This window comes from Cyanistes caeruleus, chromosome 14 (assembly GCF_971803275.1).
Source record: "Cyanistes caeruleus chromosome 14, bCyaCae1.hap1.1, whole genome shotgun sequence".
Classification (NCBI taxonomy): domain Eukaryota; kingdom Metazoa; phylum Chordata; class Aves; order Passeriformes; family Paridae; genus Cyanistes; species Cyanistes caeruleus.
Window position 1 is genome coordinate 10,472,279 of NC_141714.1, and position 22,590 is coordinate 10,494,868.

Consider the following 22,590-nt stretch of genomic DNA (forward strand, 5'->3'; position numbering starts at 1 on the left):
GTATTGATACGCAGACAAAACCTCCCAACTAGTTAAAGTTAGAGAGTGTATGTCTATTATGATTACAACACTGGGCAACACGGGGAGTAAGCCTCTCAGGGATGTGTGCAAAATCCACAAAGCTCTTGCCCTCTTTTATCTACAAAAGTCTTACATATTCAGGTGATCATGTACTATGTCCATACATATGCATTTCCTAACCCCACCTAGCCCCACTTCATATTAAAATGAGCTCCAAGTCCTGCACCTGCATAGTTCTTTCTAATTGAGTTGGTGGGTCATGAAATGGGTCAGTAGCCTTTTAAGATGATGCCAGGAACCTCTTCCTCATGTTAAACTTATCATCTTTGTCTTGTTGGCAGGCTCTCTAATCCTTTGGCTGTAATCCAGGCCTCCCTATCCTGGTTCTGGCTGGTTTCTGGGCCCAGGTACAGTTATGGTATCTTCATCTTCACAATGGCTCATCTTTCTTGCCTCCTTCTGTAACACAACTAAGTCGAGCAAATAATATGTTGCCTTAGCTCGATTAGGACCATGATGTTACCGCTGAAGATGAATAGATCATGCAGACACAGGTTGAGGTGTGGTGAAAGGAAGAGAGAAAGTTTATTTTTCCTCCCAGGATTTATAGGCTTCTGACCATGGCCAGGGATTGGATAGTCAGGATAACACTTTCTCACTGCACTGGCCATGAGAGATGCCCATCACAAGATGTGTAACAGAAAGAATGTACACATATCTATGTTTATAGTTACTCTCCTGGGAAAGTCCTTAGAAAACCATGTCAGCAAGCTCAGAAGCTGAGTTTTCAGGGTGACACCATCTAATAATTATTAATCCTTCACATAGTTTCAAATACCCCTCTTAATCAAAATATATTGCCTCTGCCTTGCTAGCTACATTCTTAGATTCTAAGTTCTTTTAACCCTTTGATTCAGTATCACATAAGAAAGATTGTATTGAGTTCAAGCAGCATTTGGACTGTGCTCTCAGGCACATGGTGTGATTCTTGGGAGATCCTGCACTGTGCCAGGAGTTAGACTTAATGATCCCGATGGATCCCTTCTAACTCAGCATGTTCTATGATTCTATGCTTCTATTTCACACTACATAGATTTACATGAATACACAGCAGAATTTTAGGTACCATTCCCTATTTGACCATCACTTCTTATTCCTAAGAAAGCAGAAATATACTGTATTTCTTTCCAGTTATGCATAGCATTAAAGCTGTTACTACAAAATATGAGAAACCATCAATGACACACATGTCATATGATTGAAGTTACTTGTGATCTGTGTCATGGCTTCTGGAAAATTTCCTGTTTAAAAGCCATTACAGCATCCTTTGCAAAGTGGTGTCTGGTACAGTTTGCCCAAGCAGGAAGTTGTTAAGAGCTGGCACTCTGCTACAACCCCTCAAAATGGGAGCAAAATGCCTGTGGTAATTTGTGAGTTCTGCCCCCACCGCTCGACTCCCACTATGATCAGACACAGAGGTGAAGGACACAAAGCCATTCCCTCCCATCTGAGCTGCTGCAGGGACAAGCCCACTGTGCACAGCTGAGACACTGCCACCCTCTCAAGTATGGGAAGGTACCTGATACTGCCCCACAATCCCACCACAACTTCATCCACTTCTTCATGTCCACCAAGACAGCCTTTTCCCCAGACTTTCTATATGCCACCAGAAAGACATGAAAAGCAGCTGGCCATGTCGACTTCATGGAAACCCAAGGAGGAAAACTGCCATCACTGCTTTTCCTCTCTCTTTTCCCCAGCAAGCTGCAGTTCATCAGGGATTTGGACTGTGGGAAGAGATGTGAACAACCTGTTGCAGCTGCAGGAGGAGGGAAGAATATGGAATTGCTTTCCTGTCATGGCACCATGATCAGTGGTGTTTGAGGCCACAGCTCAAACCCAGTTGGTTAAAAGCACATTTCTCTAAGCCACTAGATTATATATGTTCTTGTTCAGGGAATCCACTGTCTACCTTTAGGGCCCTCAGACAGTCTTGTACCATCATCTTGTACCATTCTTTCTTAAAGGCTGAGAGCTGTGCCTGTGTCATCAGCTTTTCATGATAACATGATATTCACATTAATCTTTTTTTAAAAAGTCACAAGCAGCTTTGCTGTACCTAAGTATGTAGAACACCAGCTAACACATGGTTACTGAAATGAGGATTTCACATGACATTATGTACTGGGAAATACCAGAGAGGTCCTGGCATTTTGTTCCATCTTTCTGAAGTGGGTATTTAACCTTCTCCACAGTGATTTTTTTTTCAAGTCTCAAAACCATCAGAATCAGTATCTATACATCTAAAACTCATTCTCTTGCCTTCTGTTTTCAATACAACACTGTGCATAAGGGTATGAACAACCTCGTTTAGTGGGTGGCATCCCTGCCCATGTCAGGGCAAGATGGAACTAGATGATTAGATTAACTGGATGAATTAGAGGGTGTTTAAAGTCCCTTTCAACCCAAGCCATTTTATGATTCTATGATTCTACTACCCTGTCTTGGTTCTTAGTTTTCCCAAAAGAAATGTTTTTCCAACTCCCTCAGTCCCTTTAAAATCTGATTTTTCCACAAACAGCACAGCTGTCTGGAAAGCTGCCATTTATTGTTTCTTTCAATGTTTTCTCTATATCAGAGATTGCATGAGTTGAAGAGGTTGAGGGGCTGTGGTACTGTTCTCACCCTGAGCTGTCTGTTGGCTCTCAGCACTCTGCCAGACAGGTTTGCTAAGCAGAATGAATTGAAAAATAGAGGTCAGATAAAATAATATTCAGTATTGAAGTATGGTGAGATACAAGACAGGCAGCTATCCTGCATTTTTCAGAAAATTACACTGTAAAATATTTCAGCTGAGCACAGGGAAAGCACAAAGGATAGTCCAGATTAAAAGTCCATGAGGTTTTGAAAAAGGAACAAGAATTTGAGAAGATGGATGCTTTGAGAACAGTGTGGAGAATCGGAGGAGAATGACATTGTTATCACAGCCTCGTGAGGGACAAGTGAGAGCTCTCCACTCTCCTGGCAAATGTTGATTTTCCCAGAGAAGGAAAGACTGAAAGGTCTAACAGATTTTACTGTGCTTAAGTTGAAAAACATAACATTATCATCTATTATTGGCACTGAAGCCACCAGGAAAGCAAGACACTGTGTAAATGGGAGATGATCTGGACTTCCACATCTGCCTCTTCAAAGGCAAAGCACAAAGGAAGGAAGAGGATGAACAGCTAGGTCTTCCCATTGAACTATTTTCCATTGGGACCTTGGTCCCCACAAAATGAATTACAGCTTTTCTGATAAGTACTCTCCCAATGAATGTGATCTTATCAAAACTTTGTCGTGCAGCAGGAAATTACTTCATTACCACTTCAAAGAGTTTTTTACCTTCCATTTACATGATTTTGGGCCAAGTTTACTGCTACATGGGGAAAAGCCTCCCACGAGAAAGGTTTTTATGATTTAATCTACCTAACATGAACTAAGATCAGTGCGGGCTGAAGGAAGATCAAGGTGTTTTTCTTAAAAGAAAATTAACTATACAAATTAAAATTGAGATTGTAGAGGACATTACCTTCCAAAGAGTAAAGCATGTAACACTGGGCAAAAGCAGGCAAAAAGGTTCATTTACTGAAGCTTGAGTCTCAGGAAATGGGAAATTCCCCAGCTAACATGAGAGGACAACTCAATTTTCTACATTTTATTCTCTTTAGGGCAGCAAAAAAGCTCCTGGAGGGACACAATGTTCCTATATGTAGTCTGATCTCAGAGAGCTGAGTGTGGAGTACCAGCACATCTTGGAGGAGGACCAGTTCATGACACCCAGGTAAAAATTCACTGAAGGGCTCCCCCATCCTTTCACCTGTCCCAAGGACAGACAGAGGCTCACTCACAACAGCAAAGCTCAAGGGACAGGAGCAATCATGAATAAACATCTTGATGAATGAAGCTCTATAAATTTTTGATCAAAGGCAAAAAATGCAAAAATGCTGGTGAGGGGAGGCAGAAAAGAGTCGTTGCTGTAAGGACAATACCAGATACCACTTATGAAAAAGTGCTTTTGGTCATTAATGACATTTTTATGATATTTCTTTTTTTTTTTTTTTGTCTCCATAGGGAAGGACATGTTATACCAGCTGGGAACTGCACTAACACAGTCTCTATTTCAATACTTTCCCTTGGAAAACTTTGTCAAAGGAACACCTAGGAAAAGTTACTGTTACAGGAACCAGTCCACTTTATATTACAGGCTTTTTTCTTTTCTTTATAGCCAGATAAGTCCTCCCAAGAGTTACCAAGGCATAGTTCACAGATGACATTCTGAAACACCATCTGTCTACCTGTCTTCTTCATTCCTCCTTTTCAGCTGTGATCAAACCTGTTAAAGCTGCATTTACTTTAACAGGTGAATGATTACAATCTTCTGCACCATTAAAATAGCCCGAGGACATTAGATGCATGCTGCAGATTAAAATTAATGATGACATTTCAGCTGCATGGTATACTTTAAAATCATTTCCAAATATTTTGCATCTCAGTTGAGAAATTTTATTTAACTAATTTTTATTCATTTTTGAGCCTAATTGAACAAATTAAAAGGGAGAAAGAGAGACAAGGGAAAGTCATGTTGGCAATAAATTACATCAATTTCTTCTTATGTATGTATCTTTCTCTTCAGATGTCACTGCATTATGTCAATCAGCTCTTCTTGCCTGGTACATTTACAACCTGACCTTACCTTGGAATTTCACTTTACAACATAGTTTAAGAACCAGAACATGGTGTAGCCTACAAACAGTGGTTCCGATCATTATACTGCCCAGAGCCAGTTTCTTATAACTTTGCCACATTTCTTCATTTCAGACTAAAATTTAATTTCTTAGGTGCTTGCCTCAGCCTTATTTAGGGATGGACAATGCAGAAGGGAACATGTTAGGCAAAACAGTGCTTTTCCCATATTAAAAAAAAAATAATCTTCTAATTGTCAGAGGAGGTGGTGCCTAGTTTTCAGAGTAAGACATAAAATTTGTTTGAAACAATGTATATCTCTTGCGCTCCCTGAAAGCAGTTGTGGCTCTCTAGGCTGCAAGAGAGGCACTCTCTAAAGGCTGTTAGCAGTTGTAGCATCACCATGCCTGGGTTGGTTGTACCATGGGCACACAGCCAAGCAGTGTCCGCGATCTCAAATGTATGTGTGTTGCCTAGCCTAGATTAGTGAGATAAAAACCAGAAGGTAATTTAGTAATTGGGCATTTTGGACAAGAAGTTAGGGATTACATGGGATGGATGTGGAAGGAAAGAAAAGGGGGCCAATATCTACGCAAGCTGGGCAAAGAAAGAGAAAAAAACATTGAACACCTGACAGAAAGACTAAATGAGTAAGGAATGGGATATACAGAGGTAAAGGATGAGGGGGTTTGGTCTGGGAGCAGCACAAAATGCTGAAACAACCAGGAACAGAAGATGGATGTTTTGGAAGCCAAAGTTGTATGAAACAAGGAAACAGACCTCAGCAATGCAAGCAAAGTCAGCAAGTTGTGCAGAATAACACTGGGCAACCTCAGAATCCCTTCCCATCAGCCTTACACTGGAACACAAAGCTGGGGGATACTGGAGATCTGGGCCTCCTGTGTCACCTTTCTCCCCTGTGAAACAGAGTTAAACTCTTCATCTCTCAAACAGAGATAATGCTTAGAAACCACTTAATGCTAAGGAGATGAGTACCACACTGCTCTGGAGAGGATCCCTGCTGGGGAGCTCAAGGGGACTCCATGCTTTTGGAGTAGAGGTCAATGGCATGGACCAGATGAGCACAAGAAGGTTGGAGACACTTCTGCCCTCTCAGAGGTGTTTGACGTAGGTGCACATCAGCTCCTGAATGCCCAGAGGGCCCAAATTCAGGCAGTTTCCTGGTGGGCAGCCCTAGACAGGGAATGTGGGTGATGGTATGGGCACAACAGGAGCTACAGAGGTGGCAGACGGCTGCCACAAAGCCAAAACTCGTGAACTTAGGGGAATACACAGCAGTGCCATGGAGCCTTCAAGGTTCTCCTCATTCTCTCCTGGAATTTGTATTTTCTGATAAACAGTCTGGTTCCCTCCTTATTTAGGTCTCAGCTAAGTACAACAACTTAGAAATTACCACCCATCAGCTAACTCAAGCTGAAGAAATAGCATTCACATTGAGATCATGTGCAAGACAAGCCCCACGTCTGCAAGAGTGAATAAAATAGGTTAAACTGGTGTTTACATCTGAAAAGCCCAACAGAAGGACTGTAGCTTAACTCACAGCAGCACTTGAATTAACACTTCTGTCACTGATTTCTGTCACTGATTCCTTCATCAACACTTCTTGTGGGAAAAATTTACCCCCAAATATGACATCAGTAACACATATTAACTTGATGTAATGTTGTAGTATTATAAAGAAAATACATTATCTTGATCTTCTCTTCTGAAATTATTAAAAGCTTAAAAGAGAAAGTTAAATCTTGTGAAATAGTTCTGAATTTATGCAGAGATTTCTGTAGAAGTTTTTCAGTATCTTCACCACTTCAACACTCCTAATCATCTGAAGAAATGCTGCTGATTTACCTAAAGAGCAAGTCTGTAGCCTTTCTGAGCAGGGTTTGTGTCAGTCTGGTAGAAGGAGATTCCAGCCAAAAACAATACTTCAAAGAGGAATTTCTTCAAATTCAGAAATAAAGTATGAATTTCTTTAAATCCGAAATGCTAAGTGGAAGGATATTACCTTATGGCAGGCCACTAACACTAAGCTTCATCACTTCCATGATTCAGGCTGTCTACCTTTCCAAGAAAAGTCATTGGAATATGTGAAGGTCATTAACCAAGTTAGTTATGCTCAGCAAAGACAACACTCGCTCTTGTTAGCAGGCACCTGAAATACCTCAGTAAAATTTATCTTTGTGCGTGTGAAGACTTTTTTCGAAGCTGAAAACAATGTATGATATTTGCAACAGCAACATTGAATTGAGGGCCTTCTTCTGTTTTAAATTACATTTTAAATTATGATTATTATGTGCAGTGTTATTAAAAATGCAATTATTCTGCCATTTCTATCAAAAATAATATGTAGGAAACAAAGGAAATGCTAAGCTGAAGCTTGCTTGTGATCCTGTATTAAACTTTTGTACTGTGCAGATACAGATGTATCTGCTGCATCAGAAACTTTGGGCACATTGCCTTGAACTTGCACACCGTGGTTACAATGACAGAAAAAATAGCACACATAAAATCTGACAGGACTGCAGCCTATCCCAGTTGCCATTACTTTTGCTTCAAGACCTCTAAACAGCTTTCAATTCCAGCTTTTGATTATTCTCCACAATTTTAATGCAGCACAGTACACGAACGGCTGGTTTCAAACAAATCATCTGAACATACAATTTGACAAGCACGTCGTGTTTGTCTTACTTAAAGCTCTGAAACAACTACTAACATTCTCGGTATTTTCAAGCATATGAATTTTAAAACCCAAACTACAAATGCTTTATCTTTGCCAATTCAGGCATGAGCTGCTTGTTCCTGCATGTGTGCTCATATATCTGTAAAGGAACATGGGGCTTGTGGAACTCTCAGGCATTTTATTTATACATTTTTCAGGCATGGTTTAAGAGGCTGTTCCTCAAAGTAGTCACCATGTGTCCCGTGTCCCCCGTTGATTTCATTAGGAGCTGTGAGCACAGAGCATTTCTGAGTGTGCTAAAAATGTCAAATGGGGCATTGAGCAAAGGGGAAACCAGACCAGTAAAGAAAGCTCCCTGGAACAATGAGGTTTGATATTAAAACCCTGGTGTACTGTGTGTAGTATCTAACTTGCTTATGGGTAAAACATGTATGTTTTATAAAGCCTAAGCATTTCTTCTATACCAGTTTTCAGCAAAAATCTTGCTTTTCAATGCAACTCCAAAAATTTCCAGGAAAAGATTGTGTACCTTTGTTGACATATTCACAACATCCTTAAAGTATATATTATCAATTTGATAACTATATTCATACAATGAAAACCTGGGTGCATCTGGTATTAAAATCTTTGCCAAAATCTGAAAGCAGCACCTCTGTTTGCAAGAGCCCCAGAGCACACAATTGCAAATCAAAACCTTCCTACTCTCCCATGCATAGTTTAATTGTGGTCTTAAAATATTTTTGAAAGTGGGTCCTTTGTGCTTTGCCGCAGTCACACCAAGAATATATTCATTATCTCTTTGAAGGCTTTCAGGCACACCATGTGCATATCCCAGCTTCAGAAAGTGGAAAGTGGCATTCAAGGGAGATAAATCAGTAGCTCAGGAGAAACAAAGAGAGAAAGCAGAGTTTTCTAGATGAATGCTCCAACAGGGTCCTGCCTGCTGCAGTTACCCACCTCTATAGGTCAGGTTTTATGCTACTACCTGTCTCTTTTATGCTTGCCCTGTAAAATCAGCGTCAGTCACGAGGGATTCATGAAGTCTTTGACTCTTCTCCTTTCTAAAGGTCAGGGCTCAGCTTTTTAATTGGAAAAGCAAAGGTGAATGAGCCTGACCATGAACACTGCAGTCCTTATTGTGTGCCTTAAGAGGCTCAAAGCCTGTCAAAATATGTCAGGGCTTTTTGGAGGTGCTCGAGAGGGAGGATGTAGTGGTGATTGTGGCATTACAAATTTATGCAGTTTCTTGGGAAAAGGAGACATTGTTTGAGCAAAAGCACTGCAGTGAAATCACAGGACTTGACAATTACAGTACCTGGAGCTGGAAGTGCAGAGCAGCCACTAATGTGAATTCAAGCAGATGATACCACTGTCACCCAAATATATGCTTAATTGCTCTTTTGATAAATATTTCTTTTCTCTTCATGAGAAATGTGCCATGTAATTCCCCTCTGATGGGAAAAGGAACATAAGAAGGGTTGGAACTGGAAAGCTGCAGGGCTTTATGTTTATTTTGATTTGTTTTACTTCCCCAGGGAAGTGGAGGGAGAGGGGAAAGAAGACAGAGTGAACATGTCTTGATTTGGAAAATTGGACTATTTTTCTCTTTTTTTATTCTAAGGGCAATAGAAACACTACCAGCAGTATAAAATAGATACATTCCCTTTAGAAATTTTCATTGGAAACCTGCAAAATATTTTGTTTAGTTCTGATACTTATTGCAGTATATCCAATGGCTGACCAGCTTTATTTCCCATGTTTCAGAGATCACTTCATTTCTTCTAGTAAATTCATCTTTCATCTGAACTTCACGTGTCTATATATTCCTATAGTGATCTTCAGCATGGATTCTGAACCAAAATGTAAATTGATTAATAACTTTGTTATTCCTAAAAATGCCCACGATTAATTTAGAATGAAGTATTTTTAAAAAGCAGAGAATTACTTATTCCATCTTTAATTTTCTCTTTCTTACAGAGTAAATGCAGCAACTGCATATTTCCCTCAGTTTTTATCAGAGCTCCCCTACACATGCATGTTTGTCACCTGTTCCATCTCTGCCCATGATGTTCAGACTGGAATTTGGGCAGGTTATGTCCATTGGCTTCTTTTGCCAAAGCCAGACTTAGCATTCTCCATGGAATACATATCTCCATCTCTCATGCCTTCCTTTCCTGCTCCTCAAGTTTCTCCATGAAAGTGCTCTGCTTTGGCTAACTTTGCCTGTCAAGGCAGTTCTCCAGTTTAAAGCCCACATTTCTTCAGTGGGCTATAAACATGTCATTGTCACCTCAGTGTGGGATCCTCCCCTGATATGAAAAATGTCTCAGTTATTGTGTGATATGCTGTTTACCATATCTGCTATTTCTTACATAATTAGTTTAATTGAATATTAAGAAGTATTGGAACCAAGGTTTAATTCTACCATTCTTCAGCCACCTTTCTTTCTTTATCAGTTCATATTCATCATAACATTTTTCATTTAAATTTTATCCACATTTATCCAAGATGCTATTGCAAATTTCCTGTATAGAATAACTATTAAGGATCTATGCTCTGTAAGAAGCCAGCATAACATTCACCATTATCTTTCTTTTATCTTTTTTTTTTCTTTTTCTTTTTCTGTTACCCTTTCGTTTTTATCATACATATGTTTGAATGCAACATACATGAAGGCATGAATGGCCCATAATTTCTGGAAGCAATGTGGTCTGTTTCTTACTGAAGTATCTTTTCTTCCAAAGACTGCGGAGCTTGACAGTTAGAAATGCTTTAACTTCTTCCTATTTTCATTTTTCATATTTTATTTAATTTCATTCATTCTTCAAAGGGCATAAATTACTACTAATATACAAAAAATCCCAACTGATTGTGTGCAACTGAGAGACCTTGTTACGTACCTACATCCTGATTTAGACTAATGGTGGACCTATTCTGGTATTGTCTATCTTATTCAGCATTGTAACACTCTTCCTGACCCTTTCTCTAATGTCTTAGTGTTTCCCCTGCACTGAATGACTTCTGAGTGTAAGGCTGATATATCCCCATTTCCTCTGATAGTTATTTTAAAAAGATTCTGCTTTTATTGCCTATTCCCATCACAGGAATCATAGCACTCCTTATCTCTTGCTATGTCTATTCCATTTTCATTTACCTCAAGATGCTTCTTATTTCCCATTTTTCAGCTTGCTGTTAAGGTATTTGTTAGCAGGAGCACCTAACTTGGTTCACCTGATTTCATGAGAGAAGAAAAAATACATCCTCTGCCACAAAAATATTCTCCCTGAGAAGAGGATAGTGTAATTTTGGATTGTCTATAACCTTCTTGTGTGTCTCCATTTACTGGTCTATAACAGGAAGATAATGATGCTCACCGAGGGCTTAATTACATATTGTCAGAAATGTATTCAAGGGATTTGGGGAAAACCTGTCTTGGGACCCTTCTTCCTCTTGTGTTTTTTTGCCAGGTACCTGAATTCCCTGTTAGCTAATTTCATGCTGGACCTAAAAGGGTTTTCTCTAGTGTTCCTTCTCCTAGTGAAGTAAGGCATAAGTGTCATCTTTGTTCTTCTGATACAATGGTAGTGTCACCAGGACTTCCAAGAATTTTGCCAACAGTAGGGTAATTAAATTTCCCCATTAAAATGAGGTCCTATGAACATAAAGTCCCGCAGCTCTCCCAGGGGAACATTTACCCTCTCTCTGACAGACCATCCCATCAGATCTCTTCCTTTTCACCCTATTTGATGAAACATTATCGCCTAGTTTGTTACCATCAATATTTCATGTGCATTACAAGTAGTTTGCTCACAGCCTCATGGCTGGTGGGACTGAGAGCAACCTGAACAAAGGCACATTCTGGATGGCAGCACTTGGTGCTACTTTTCCCGATGACAAGGTCATGGGGATGCTGCTGAGCACACCCATGAGCACACTAGAGAAGCAGGAGGACACAGGCAGAAAGCAAGAGGGTTATCCAGCACAAAGAGGCAGTACACACCATCCTGAGCCAAGTCGCCTGGCACTTCTCCACGGCACCTTACTTATCCTTCCCATGTGCCTGCCTGGTTTCTCTTTATGGCTTTTTGCCTGTTGGAAGCATGGGCTCTGCAAGGCAAAACCTGCTCCTCTTTTGCTTTGCAAGGGACCCCACAGCACTTATTGCACCCTTCTGTCTTTAAGTCAAGGTGAAGGAGCCAAAATTCTCACTCACGTAAGCAGATGGTAACATTAGAACACATTTTCTTGCGGGGATACCCCATATCGTGGAGGACAATGTTGGAAACCAGCTGCCAGCCGGCCAGCCCGTGGCAGCCCCGCATTTCCAGCCCGCCGCTCCCGCACTCACAGCACGCAGAGGCAGTAGACCCCCGGGATGCTCTCGCTGTCCCGCAGCAGGTAGCTGCCGTCCGTGCCCGCTGCCAGCAGCAGCTTCTCCCCGGCCTCTCGGGTGATGGCCCCGTGGTACACGGGCACTGTGTCCATGCCAGGGCCGCCTCCTGCTGCAGCCGCTCTCCCTCTGCTTGGCGCTTCCTCCGACTGTGCCTCAGCCGTGCGCTCCCTCAGCCTCCCCGCCTTGGTGGCAGATGTAAACAGGATGTGTTCGCACCCCTGAAGCCTCTGCACGGGGTGAGAGCACTGAGGGAAGAGTGAGGAACGAACACAGAATTTTTGTGGGTATGTTTTTCCTTTGCCCCTTTCTGTTCTCCTTTTAGGTAGGTTATAACACCCTGTCACGGTCACAGCTCTCCTGCAGGGGTGTCATGTCACATCCACCCGCGGCCCCCGCTCAGCAGGGATGGCGCTGATGGCCGGGGGGACAATGGCTGGGACAGGGAGCGCAGGACCAGGGCACTGCTGTCAGCGGCTGTGCCAGGCACTTCTCTCTTCTGCTGTTAACTCAAGGGGATTATCATCCCGAGCAGGATTATTTTTTAACCTCTTGTTTTTAAAATCCCCAGGTATGAAACTAGAGGAAGTGAGCTGACCTCACTGTCACTGTCCCACCAGACCACTCACCTCAGGCTGCAGGTGCGAACACAGCCCCTGCTCCACGCCAGCTGCTCCGGTGCCCACAGACAGCAGCCCCAGCTGATTCACCTCATGAGGGAGAGTTTTCAAAGCCTTTGGTGCTGTTTCATCACTGTTGATGTCAGGGTGGTCATTACTCCCGCTTGGAGGCAGGCAACAGCCTTGGCACACGCAAAGACACCCCTCACATTTCCCTGGATGCCACTGCTGCCTTCATCTGGGGCATGAGCTGGCATCCAAAATCCAGAGCCATGTCTGAAAGAGCCATTTCTCTTCACCTGCTCTGTCTGAAGACATTTTCTCAGTATACTTGTCAGTTGAATGCTCCCACATGCACATGCAGGTCAGTTTGCAAACAAGTTCTCAATGTGCTTTATACCCCCACAGATATTTCCACCCCACAGATAAGTCCACCCATGGAAAGGCTAAGCACGCTTCCCTGCAGTTATGGCCACCAGGTTGGCTTCACGAGGCTGCAGCAAGCTTAGGGCTAAATTGATCCCTAGCATAAGGCTGCCATCCTCCCTTAAAGAGCCACGTTCCCACACCTTCATGAGCAAGAAGTCAGTAAAATATAGCAATAAGTATGGGTTGTGGTTATGATTGACTACTTTTAAATTGAGTTTACTAGCACGACAGAGCAGGATGAAATCATCTCATCCAGGTACTCACCGATGCTGTGTCCTTGTTGAAGTTAAGGGTAGGTGAAAAAATAGCTTTTAAGATACACACAATTCAGGAAAAGAAATTAAATTTTAAAATACTAAAAATAATGACTGCTCTGTTTAAGTTTCAGTCAATCAAAGTGTTTTCTCTCAACCATTTCACAGTGCATGTCTTTACATTTTGATCTTCAATATAGTTTTTCCTTGGAAATATTTTTTTTCAAATTAGCTTTAGTTTTTCCTTTGGAGGGATAGGCATTTCTGATCAGGGTAGCTCATGCATGGGGCACTGCACAAAGTCACTGATGGCAAAGCTGCAGCGCTTGGAGGCTGAGAGCCTCTTTCCCCACAGGGAGACCCTGGCAAGTGACTGCGCCCTTGGCTGAGATGCTGAGAAAGCTGCAGAAACCTCAGCTGAAGAGAGACTGAAAACTCCCACCACCAAGTTTATGGCCTTTCTATCTCATTATGCAGGTATTCATTACCCCCTTTAGGTGAACCTGGGGACTCAGACATCCTGCTTGGTTTTTTAAACCAGTTGTTAAAGTATTTGCACATAAAGTAGCTGCTGCCTAGTGCAAATCTGATTAATGTGGATGGCAACAAGCTGTAAAACTGCTGCCTATTACTCCTTATTTGGGTGCTCTTGGGGATTTCATCCAACTTTCCCATTTCTTAACCTATTCTCAATATTAATAGCTGATTCCAGAAAAAGTATGTGTGTAATTAGCTGGAGAGGAAAACTAGCCAGAATCGTTCAATTCTGCGGCTTTCATTGTCCCACTGATCAGATTTCAACTAAAGAAAATCATAAAACTTTCCACTATGAGACCCTTTCCTAATGTGGAATCACCACATTACCCAGGCCAACCTACATTCTCCAGCACTTGGATGAAGAAACATCTATTACTGTAAAACAGCTGTAAACACAAATCTTCACTCATCTGGTTAAGAAATCTATACAACTCCAGCTATTGATCTCAACCCCAGGCTTCCATACAAATCCCTTTACAGCCCCACTGACTAGGGGAATTGCAGCTTTTAAGAAATCATAGAAATGCTGTTTTTGGGAACAAGGGACAGTAACACGGAAGCACCTGTCAAGGACTGAAATGGTCCATGCCTTAAACATCATTATGAAGCAGTTTTTCCCATTACAGCAAAAACCTGTATAAAGACACTATAAGCACAGAAGCCCACTCCTCCTTGAAGATGCCTGACTGGAACTTTGGACCTTGAGTTAAGCTGTGTAGATAAAATGGAGGGGACACTATTGTTCAATAATCTCAGGCTGAGGGAGAAGAATGCATCCACAAGAAATCCAAACCCAGCAGCTGTGCTGAGGATCATCTCTCTCTGGGTTGGGGTGTGGGAGACCACAGCCTACAGAGGCCAGCTTTACACAGACCCCCCCCAGCCAAGGGTAGGGGCACGATTTTTTTTGTGCATGGCGTAACCTCTGGTCAGAGGCACTGAACATCCATCCTCCTTTACACAAATAGGCTCAGCTATGGAATCCCCAACCCCACAGGCCACATCCATGGGACATCTACATGGGAGGCAGCTATAGGGCTGTCATAATTCATCAAAGATCCTCAAAGACCCCCAGACTCATTGCTGAGGCCTTTCACCACAGCATTGTATGTGATGCAACGTGATGCAACAGATCTAGAGCCTGCTGCAAGAGACTGACAAACAGGGGGAGGTACCTGGGCATTCCCACCTGGCCTGAGCATATATTATTCCATTGGATTCTGTGGTTTTTGGGGGACCCTCACCACCAAGAAGACTAGCTAGAGAGGATCAAAGGAACATCGCTGGGATCCAGGGAGTGGTGATATTTTCTTTATTCTGTCTCTGTCACTCTCTTTCTGTCCCTCCCTCTCATCTCTTTTCTATTCCTTTCTCTTCCTTTCTCTTGCTCTCTCATTCTCTCATACTTACTATTAAATAAAATCCATACAATTGACTTTGGCATATGGTTTCATTTGCACCTTAATTCAGGCAGAGGCTTTTCTAATAACTGTAAAAACTAGACCAGAGAGCACCAAGCAGGATAAACTAAACCAAAGGACATAGCAGCTTCCTGGGTTGAGAAAAGAAAAACCATGACATGCTAACATAGCTCTGTACCACACTAGTGAGGCTGGAAGAATGTCCCCAAACAAGCCATCTTCACTGCAGTTTGGCATCCAGTCAGATGCATACTGACTGCTCCGGATTTCATCCATTTAATCTTGTGGATCTAAAGCATTGTTTGCCATCCTATTTCACACTGCTGCATCTGTGCCGTGGGGCTGAGATGGCAAAATAAAGCAGCAGGCTTGGGAGCACAGGGAAGTGAGAGAGAATTGAGGGTCAAAGGGATGCTGCTCCCATTGGGATTATGTACCCATCCCCTTCCACAGAAAATGGTGATTTCTTTAAGCACCCAAGCACTGCACACTTGTCTTGTTTTGTTTGGAGACTATTCAGCATATTTTGGACGCCACTGTTTTGTGCCTTCCCTAAATCAGTCCAGCTAGCAATTCCTGCAGTATGCTCTAAAAAATACATGAAGGAAAGGAAGTACTTAAGAGTGCTCTGAAATATTTGGTCATGAAAAATAGGCATAGACAGATAGGACTTCATAGACCTCTTGGGTCATCAAGTCTACTTCTCTGCTATCTTAGCCAAACACATCATTCAGAAACTCATTTAAGTCCATCTTAAAAGTAGTTTGGGATTTGTTGTTGTTTTTTCCACTGTTCTCACTGGAAAGCAATTTCAGAACATTGCTATTCTGTTGTTTGGAAACCTGCTTCCAGTTCCTATCCTAAATTTATTCATGGCCAATTTATGCTCATTTGTTCTTGTGCCAATGTTGTCCTTCAGTTTAAATAGATGTTTTCTCTTCCTAGAGCTTATGCCCCTGCGGTATTTATAGTGGCTTCCCTCAGCATTCATTTTGCCAAATTCCTCTGCACTGCAGGCTCTCCCTTTCCATGGTCACTCTAATCATCTTTTTCCACAGTTTCCCAAAACTGAAGAGAATCATTTGTGAATAGTGTGCACTATCCTGGCTGATTTCTAACCCTTGCCTCATACACCATTACAGGTGTTTCATTACCCTGGTGAAAATACCTAGATTTGTATCTGTGTTTTCCCTTCCTTAGTGTTTTCTTACCTATGAGCATGGTATAGTAGAAACCTGATTAACAAAAACCAGATGCACGAACTGGCAGTCAAATGCTTCTGAATTTTGTCTAATTTATCCTATTCTCAAGGTCACTCAGTTCTTCCTAAATGAGAGTGTTATTCATCTCTGCAGTGACAGTGCCTCCCTCCCTTATGCCACTGGTAAATTCCATTAGCACACACTTATTTTTTTATAGGATCATCATTAATTAAAAATGTTAAATATTACTAGACCCAAGACTGATGTCTGAGAAGCCTTACTACCTTCCCTCAGTACTGATCTCCTCCTACCCTCACATTCTTACTCACTTTTTGATTTCTGTCTTTATCTCCCCTTTTAGGTAATAATTTCCCACATGGCACTGTACCAAATGCTGTACTTAAGTTTAGATAATCAGCTGTAAGCACTTCCTTTGTCTAAAAAATCAATTATGATGACATTTCAGGTGCCGGAACTTGTAGAAGTACTTGAGAAGTAGCAGTAGGGAGAGAGAAAATGAAATTATCTGAAGTTTTTTTAACACCTTTTGAAAGATTTGGGCTGATTTTCATTTTCAGATGAGCTGCTTCATTCATCCCTAGCAATGACATTTTCATACATTGTTGAATTTTATAACAATTCTGAATATTATAACATTAATGCAAGACTATCATTAAAATTCTCAGGTATTGTTATTTGACTGGAAATAAGAATGACCTTCAAGACCTTTATGAAATTAATGCTACTGCAGAACTGTTATAGGAAGGCCTTGTATAAAGGACTATAAAGCAAGACAAAAAGCAAACTATCTGCATTAGTAGCATTGCTGATACAACAGTGTTATCATAAATGCCATCCCTGTAAAAGTACTGAAAAAGCACCCTCAAAACCAGGAGCTTTTGTAGAGTTTTGGACAAAATATCTAACTGATAAAATGCCACATTAAAACACAGATAACTTTAAATATTATTTTCACTATTTCATGTCACTTTCATTTTTAGTGTAATCTGAAAAAATATCCAGAATGGTATAGAATAGTATCTGCAGAGAGATATTTGCTATTCCCATAACAAAATAATGCTGAGATTCAGAAAAACATTGGTTATTTTAGAGTATCTGCAGAGTCACCATTATCATGTTTCCTTTTTAAGCTGAAATGAAAGAGGTTGAGAAAAGCAGTCTACAATTAGCAAATGTGTGATTAGCTGCAAGGTTCTGGGCATCAATGCAGAAGGAGAAGACAAAGAACTTGTGGCTTAAAATTCACAAATAAGCATGTATTTATACAGTCTCCATGTTAGTCATCATATTCTATACGTGTAGCTTGGGAAAAAGAGGGCAGAAATGGAAGCTGATTATAATAAAAAGAGTTTGGATATAGGTTTTGATTCCAGGTTTATATTCTGGGACACAAACATCATTCATATTAAGAAAGGCCAGCCTGTGTTTAGCCTGGAGCAAAGGAGGATGCCCTCTTGCTCTCTACAACTCCCCAAAAGGAGGGTGATGGAAGGTGAGGTCTCTTCTCCCAGGTAACAAATGACAGGACAAGAGGAAAGGCATCAAGCTGCATCGGGAAAGATCTAAATTTGACATTAGGAAAAGTTTTTTTCATGGAAAGGATGGTCAAGCACTGGAACAGACTGCCCAGGGAAGTGGCACCATCCCTGGAAGTGTTCAAAAAAATGTGCAGACATGGCACTTGAGGACGTGACTTAACACCGTGAACATGGTAGTTGGTCAGGGTGGTTGTAGATCCACGCTTTTTCCCCCTTTAAATTAAATGTATAGCCTAAGGAAAAACTGCATTACCTCAGAATATTCAGTCCTCAAGGTGCACATTAGCTACTATGAGAATTTCCTTATGGTGCTGGGAACTTAAGAAAATAAACTTTCTCATCACCTGGAAATTAAGTGTTTGGTGCCATCAATCAGAACTCATTGTGGAGAAGAATCAAGAATGCAAAAGGTTGTGGACCTTTATGAATGAAACTCATCAACAATTGTCTTCTGAGCACAGGTAAATGCCCAAAATGCCATAAATGATGACATTTCACTGAATTTTAACAGTATTATTTCCTCTGCGTAGCCTCCCTGCTTACCTGCACAGTTGTTTTGAATGTTTTGTGAGCGAGATAACACTAAAATTGAAAGCTACATCATATAGGTGAAATTCATATTAAAAGTCATCTGTGTTTTAATGCGGTTTCTTTTGCCAGTTAATATTTCGTGTATCTTCCTTCTGCAGAAGCAGTGCAAGAGCGGGCTATTTTGCAGGTGCATGTGCATTGCCAAGCAGAGATGCTGTTTCTGATAGTATCAACATAAGAAAATCTACTCAGAAGCTTGAACCTTTTTAGTTTTTGCTATTACACTTTCAACAACTCTTTCCTGTAAAATTCAGCAATGTGCAGGCAGTCATCAGCATTAGGCACCCAGCTGCTTTGAAGCCCAGGACCTCCATGTCTTTATAATTTAGCTGAACCAACTTCAAAGTTGACAGGGTTAAATCACATCAGGGTACTCTCAGGGCAAAGCAAATGTCCACGCGAGATCTCTTCCTGGATCCATTCCTGTGCGGGCAAGTCAGCAGTTGAATATTCAGCTTCAGAAACCAGATTTCCACACCACACACACACAGAAGCTCAAGTTGATTTGCTGACATCACATGAGTTTCTAATGGATATTTATCTGAATTACAACAGCACCATGCAATTAGGCATAAATAAGGGCCTTTCTTCTGGAGGGGAGGAAAGTTTATCAATTCTGAACCATATGCAATTGCGTGTCTAATCTCTGCCTGCAATTATTTCAAATGTTGATCCAGATGATAGCATTTATATTCATTCCGAGATTCATTGAGTTTGAGGCCAGAAGGGATCATTATACCATCTGGCCTGACCTCCTGGATGCCACAGACCATTACATTTTCTCAATTACCTCTATATCAAGCCCTGTAACATGTGTTTGACTAAAGCATAACTATTTTTGACTAAAGCTTATCTCCCAGTAAGGCACCTAGTCTTGATTTGAGGCCATCAAGAGGAGAGAATCCACCACTTTGTGAGTATTTTGTTCCAATGACTAAGCACGCTCACCATTAAAAATATAGGTCATGTTTCCAATTCAAATGTGTCTGGCTCCAGATTTCATCCACTGGATCTCATTACACTTTTCAAAGCTAAGCCAGAAAGCTCTTTGACACCCATTATTTTTTCCCTAAGTAAGTGTGTTTATTCCCTGGAGTTAAGTCACCTCTCAAGTATTTTGTTTGGTTTTTTCCTAATAAGCTTTGGTGAACTCTGAAAAATCACAGAGCAAAGTTGTTTTTGCAGTCCTTCTGTGTACTTTTATTTTATTTTACTTGGTATCTATTTCAACAGTGCCCAGATCTCATGGTGCCAACGATGAACACAAAGAGCACAGGAGTCTCTGCCACCCTGGCAGCACATCCTGACCTGCTTTTCTGTTAGGAAGTCTGTACCATACCATACCATACCATACCATACCATACCATACCATACCATACCATACCATACCATACCATACCATACCATACACCATACCATACACCATACCATACACCATACCATACACCATACCATACACCATACCCCATACCATACCATACCATACCATACCACACCATACCATACCACACCACACCACACCACACCACACCATACCATACACCATACCATACCATACCATACCATACCACACCATACCATACACCATACCCCATACCATACCATACCATACCATAATCTCATCTATAATGAAGTTTCTCCTTCCCAGTACCCAGCTGTAGGGTGAGGCAAATGACACTCTCCTGAAGGTTCATAAATACAGAATTCAGAATGTACCAGTTGATCCCAATGGGAGCAGTTTATTGTATAATCCAGGTTTCTTTTATGACAGTTCTCACCTCATCATCCCATACTATCAAATTTGTGGTGATGCACAAACAGCTTCCCCTGAAACCAAACATTGCTCATGGCAAAATAAAAATGTGGTCTGTGCACATTTCTGTATCCAGCTAGAGTTTCTAGCATTTCGTGATTCCAATCATAAGTCTACCTGTAACAGCATAAAGGGAAAATATATGGATGGGAGGTGTTAAGATTTAGGTTGTTTTTTAACCAAGATTAAACTAACTGTTTGAACAGATAGTTCAGTACAGCCCAGGAGGTATTCCCTTATTGGACTGTGATTTTTCATTTCATGAGTTGTTCAAAAGCTATTGTGGTGATATTCTATTGGTTTCAGCACAGAGAAATACACACACATACTTGCACTGATTATTTTATGTAGACACCAAACATGCCCTCATTGCATGCTTGCTTCACACATCAGGCTGTCACCAAATCAGACACAACCTCAATAAGGAGAAAAAAAAAAACATACTCTGGTTATACTAATAGTTCTTGGAAAGTTTTGTCTTAGTATTTTGGGAACAGCTTGCTTTTCTGGTCTACATCACAGACTTCAGCAATAAGAAACATTTTATTTCTGTACAAAAAAACCCAAACCAAAAAACACCTAACTAACGTGTTCATGTATACACATACACACATGCACACACATGTGGAGCTTATGCATTTTAAAAATGCTATTCGTATTAAATTTCTTTTCTTTTTTCTGGCAGATGCTGAAAAATGCCCTCATTAAATGTTATCTTTTTCTCACTGACAAAAGACTACAATAGAGTTATTTTGCTTCAGCCCAAGCCAGAAATCTTGCATTGGACCCAATGTCAGGCAATACCATCTGCTCATAACCTACACAAATACTAAGATGACAGTAGTTCCAATCCTGTTCTGATTGAAATCAACAGCAGAGTTGCCCTGCTTGTAATGAGAGTATGAGCAGTGAAACTTCTCTTGACAGACAATGGGAAACATTGGGATTTTTGGAGAGCAGCAATCTTTAGGCAAGGGCTACCCAGCATTCGAGCACAGATTAGCAGAACACTGCAGATCTGGTATCCCCAAGCAAGGCATTGAAAGTCTGAGAGTGGACTAAGCCCAGGTCCTTTTAATTTCACTATTGATTACAGACTCAAATACACTGAAAGAAAAGAGCAAAAGAAATTGAGCTGGCCAAGACACCAACATTTACATGGCCACAGGAGACTCTTACTCCTTATATCACTGTCACAGCTCTGTGCATTTAAGGCCATTCCCTGAGGCAGATGAGGGTTTTTCAAAGGTTAGAAGCTAAGCAGATGAAGTCTGGGTGATGCAGAGGATCCACATAACTTTGGGTCACTGCTTTCAATCTGTAACAGATGGGTCCCCTCTGAGAGCCAGCAGGCTCATGCAAGTGCCTGCAGGAAGCCATTCTCCTTGGCTGGCATGCCTTGGCAGCCCTGTTGGTTGGGAAGCCTTGTCCCAGGCATGGCTGACCCCTCCATGTAAGAGGCAAGGTGAGCCAGAAGGACAAGATGAGGAAGAGTGCATGGGATGCAAACCTGTCAGAGCTCAAGAATCATTTTGACCACAGTCTCAAACACATGGTGTGATTTTTGGGGCTGTCCCCCACAAAGCCAGGAATTGGACTTGTGATCTTGGTGGGTCCCTTCAAACTCAGGATATTCTATGATTCTGTGTTGGCTTACTACTGTATTTTAAGATAAATAAAACTGTGTCAGGCACAAAGACACAGTCTTCAAGGCTGAAAGGGAAGCCTCACCTTTGCCTTCCTTGACATGTCTCTTGGCCCATGGGTAATAAAATCTGAGATGGCAAAGGCCAGTGGGGAGCAGAAAAAGCTAAAAGCACCAAAAATGTCATACTTCCTCATGTCAAAGGGGAAGTTTTATTTGGAGCTGAAACTTGCTGCTTGACTTGGCATAACACATCCATGAAAGGTTGGTATCAGGGTTGTGTAGGTGGGTCCCAAGTCCCAGCCTTGGTAGAGACCCACCCTGAGGCTGCTGCCCCTGCGGGACTGGCTCCTTACGAGCAACTATAAAGTATTTTGAGTACTTGAGCCATGTTTTATTTGTATGTACTCAACATGGCTGTCATGGGGATGGTATCTAAATACCCTGATGGTGTTTGGGACAGCATTTTCATCCTGACCTCCCTGCCTGGGTGAGACCATATTCCCCTCTTCCTGGGACCTTAAATCTGCAGGTACTAACAGTCATTTTGCTGGGGGAACTGTCACCTAAAATACCAGTGAAAACCCTCACTTCTACTGGTACAAGGAAAATGTGTATGAAAAAATGAGAGACTAGATTGGTTAGATACCTTTTTTTATTTTTTTTTTTTGCATAGTGCTTATCA

At 41.4% G+C, this 22,590-nt stretch overlaps 1 protein-coding gene across 3 annotated transcripts in view; it reads right to left on the reverse strand.

The window, feature by feature from the left end:
* The window catches only part of SH2D1A (SH2 domain containing 1A), a 39,598-nt gene that overhangs the window by 4,218 nt on the left and 12,790 nt on the right, over positions 1 to 22,590 (reverse strand). The window contains exon 1 of one of the 3 annotated variants that reach the window (XM_023926080.2): positions 11,793 to 15,814. The exons of 1 other annotated variant lie outside the window; for it this stretch is intronic. In XM_023926080.2, the coding sequence (XP_023781848.1) occupies positions 11,793 to 11,929 (137 nt within the window). In that variant the 5' untranslated portion in view covers positions 11,930 to 15,814. Of the gene's footprint in view, positions 1 to 11,792; positions 15,815 to 22,590 lie in introns of those variants that run through there. One more of the 3 variants, XM_086850274.1, reaches the window with a different exon arrangement.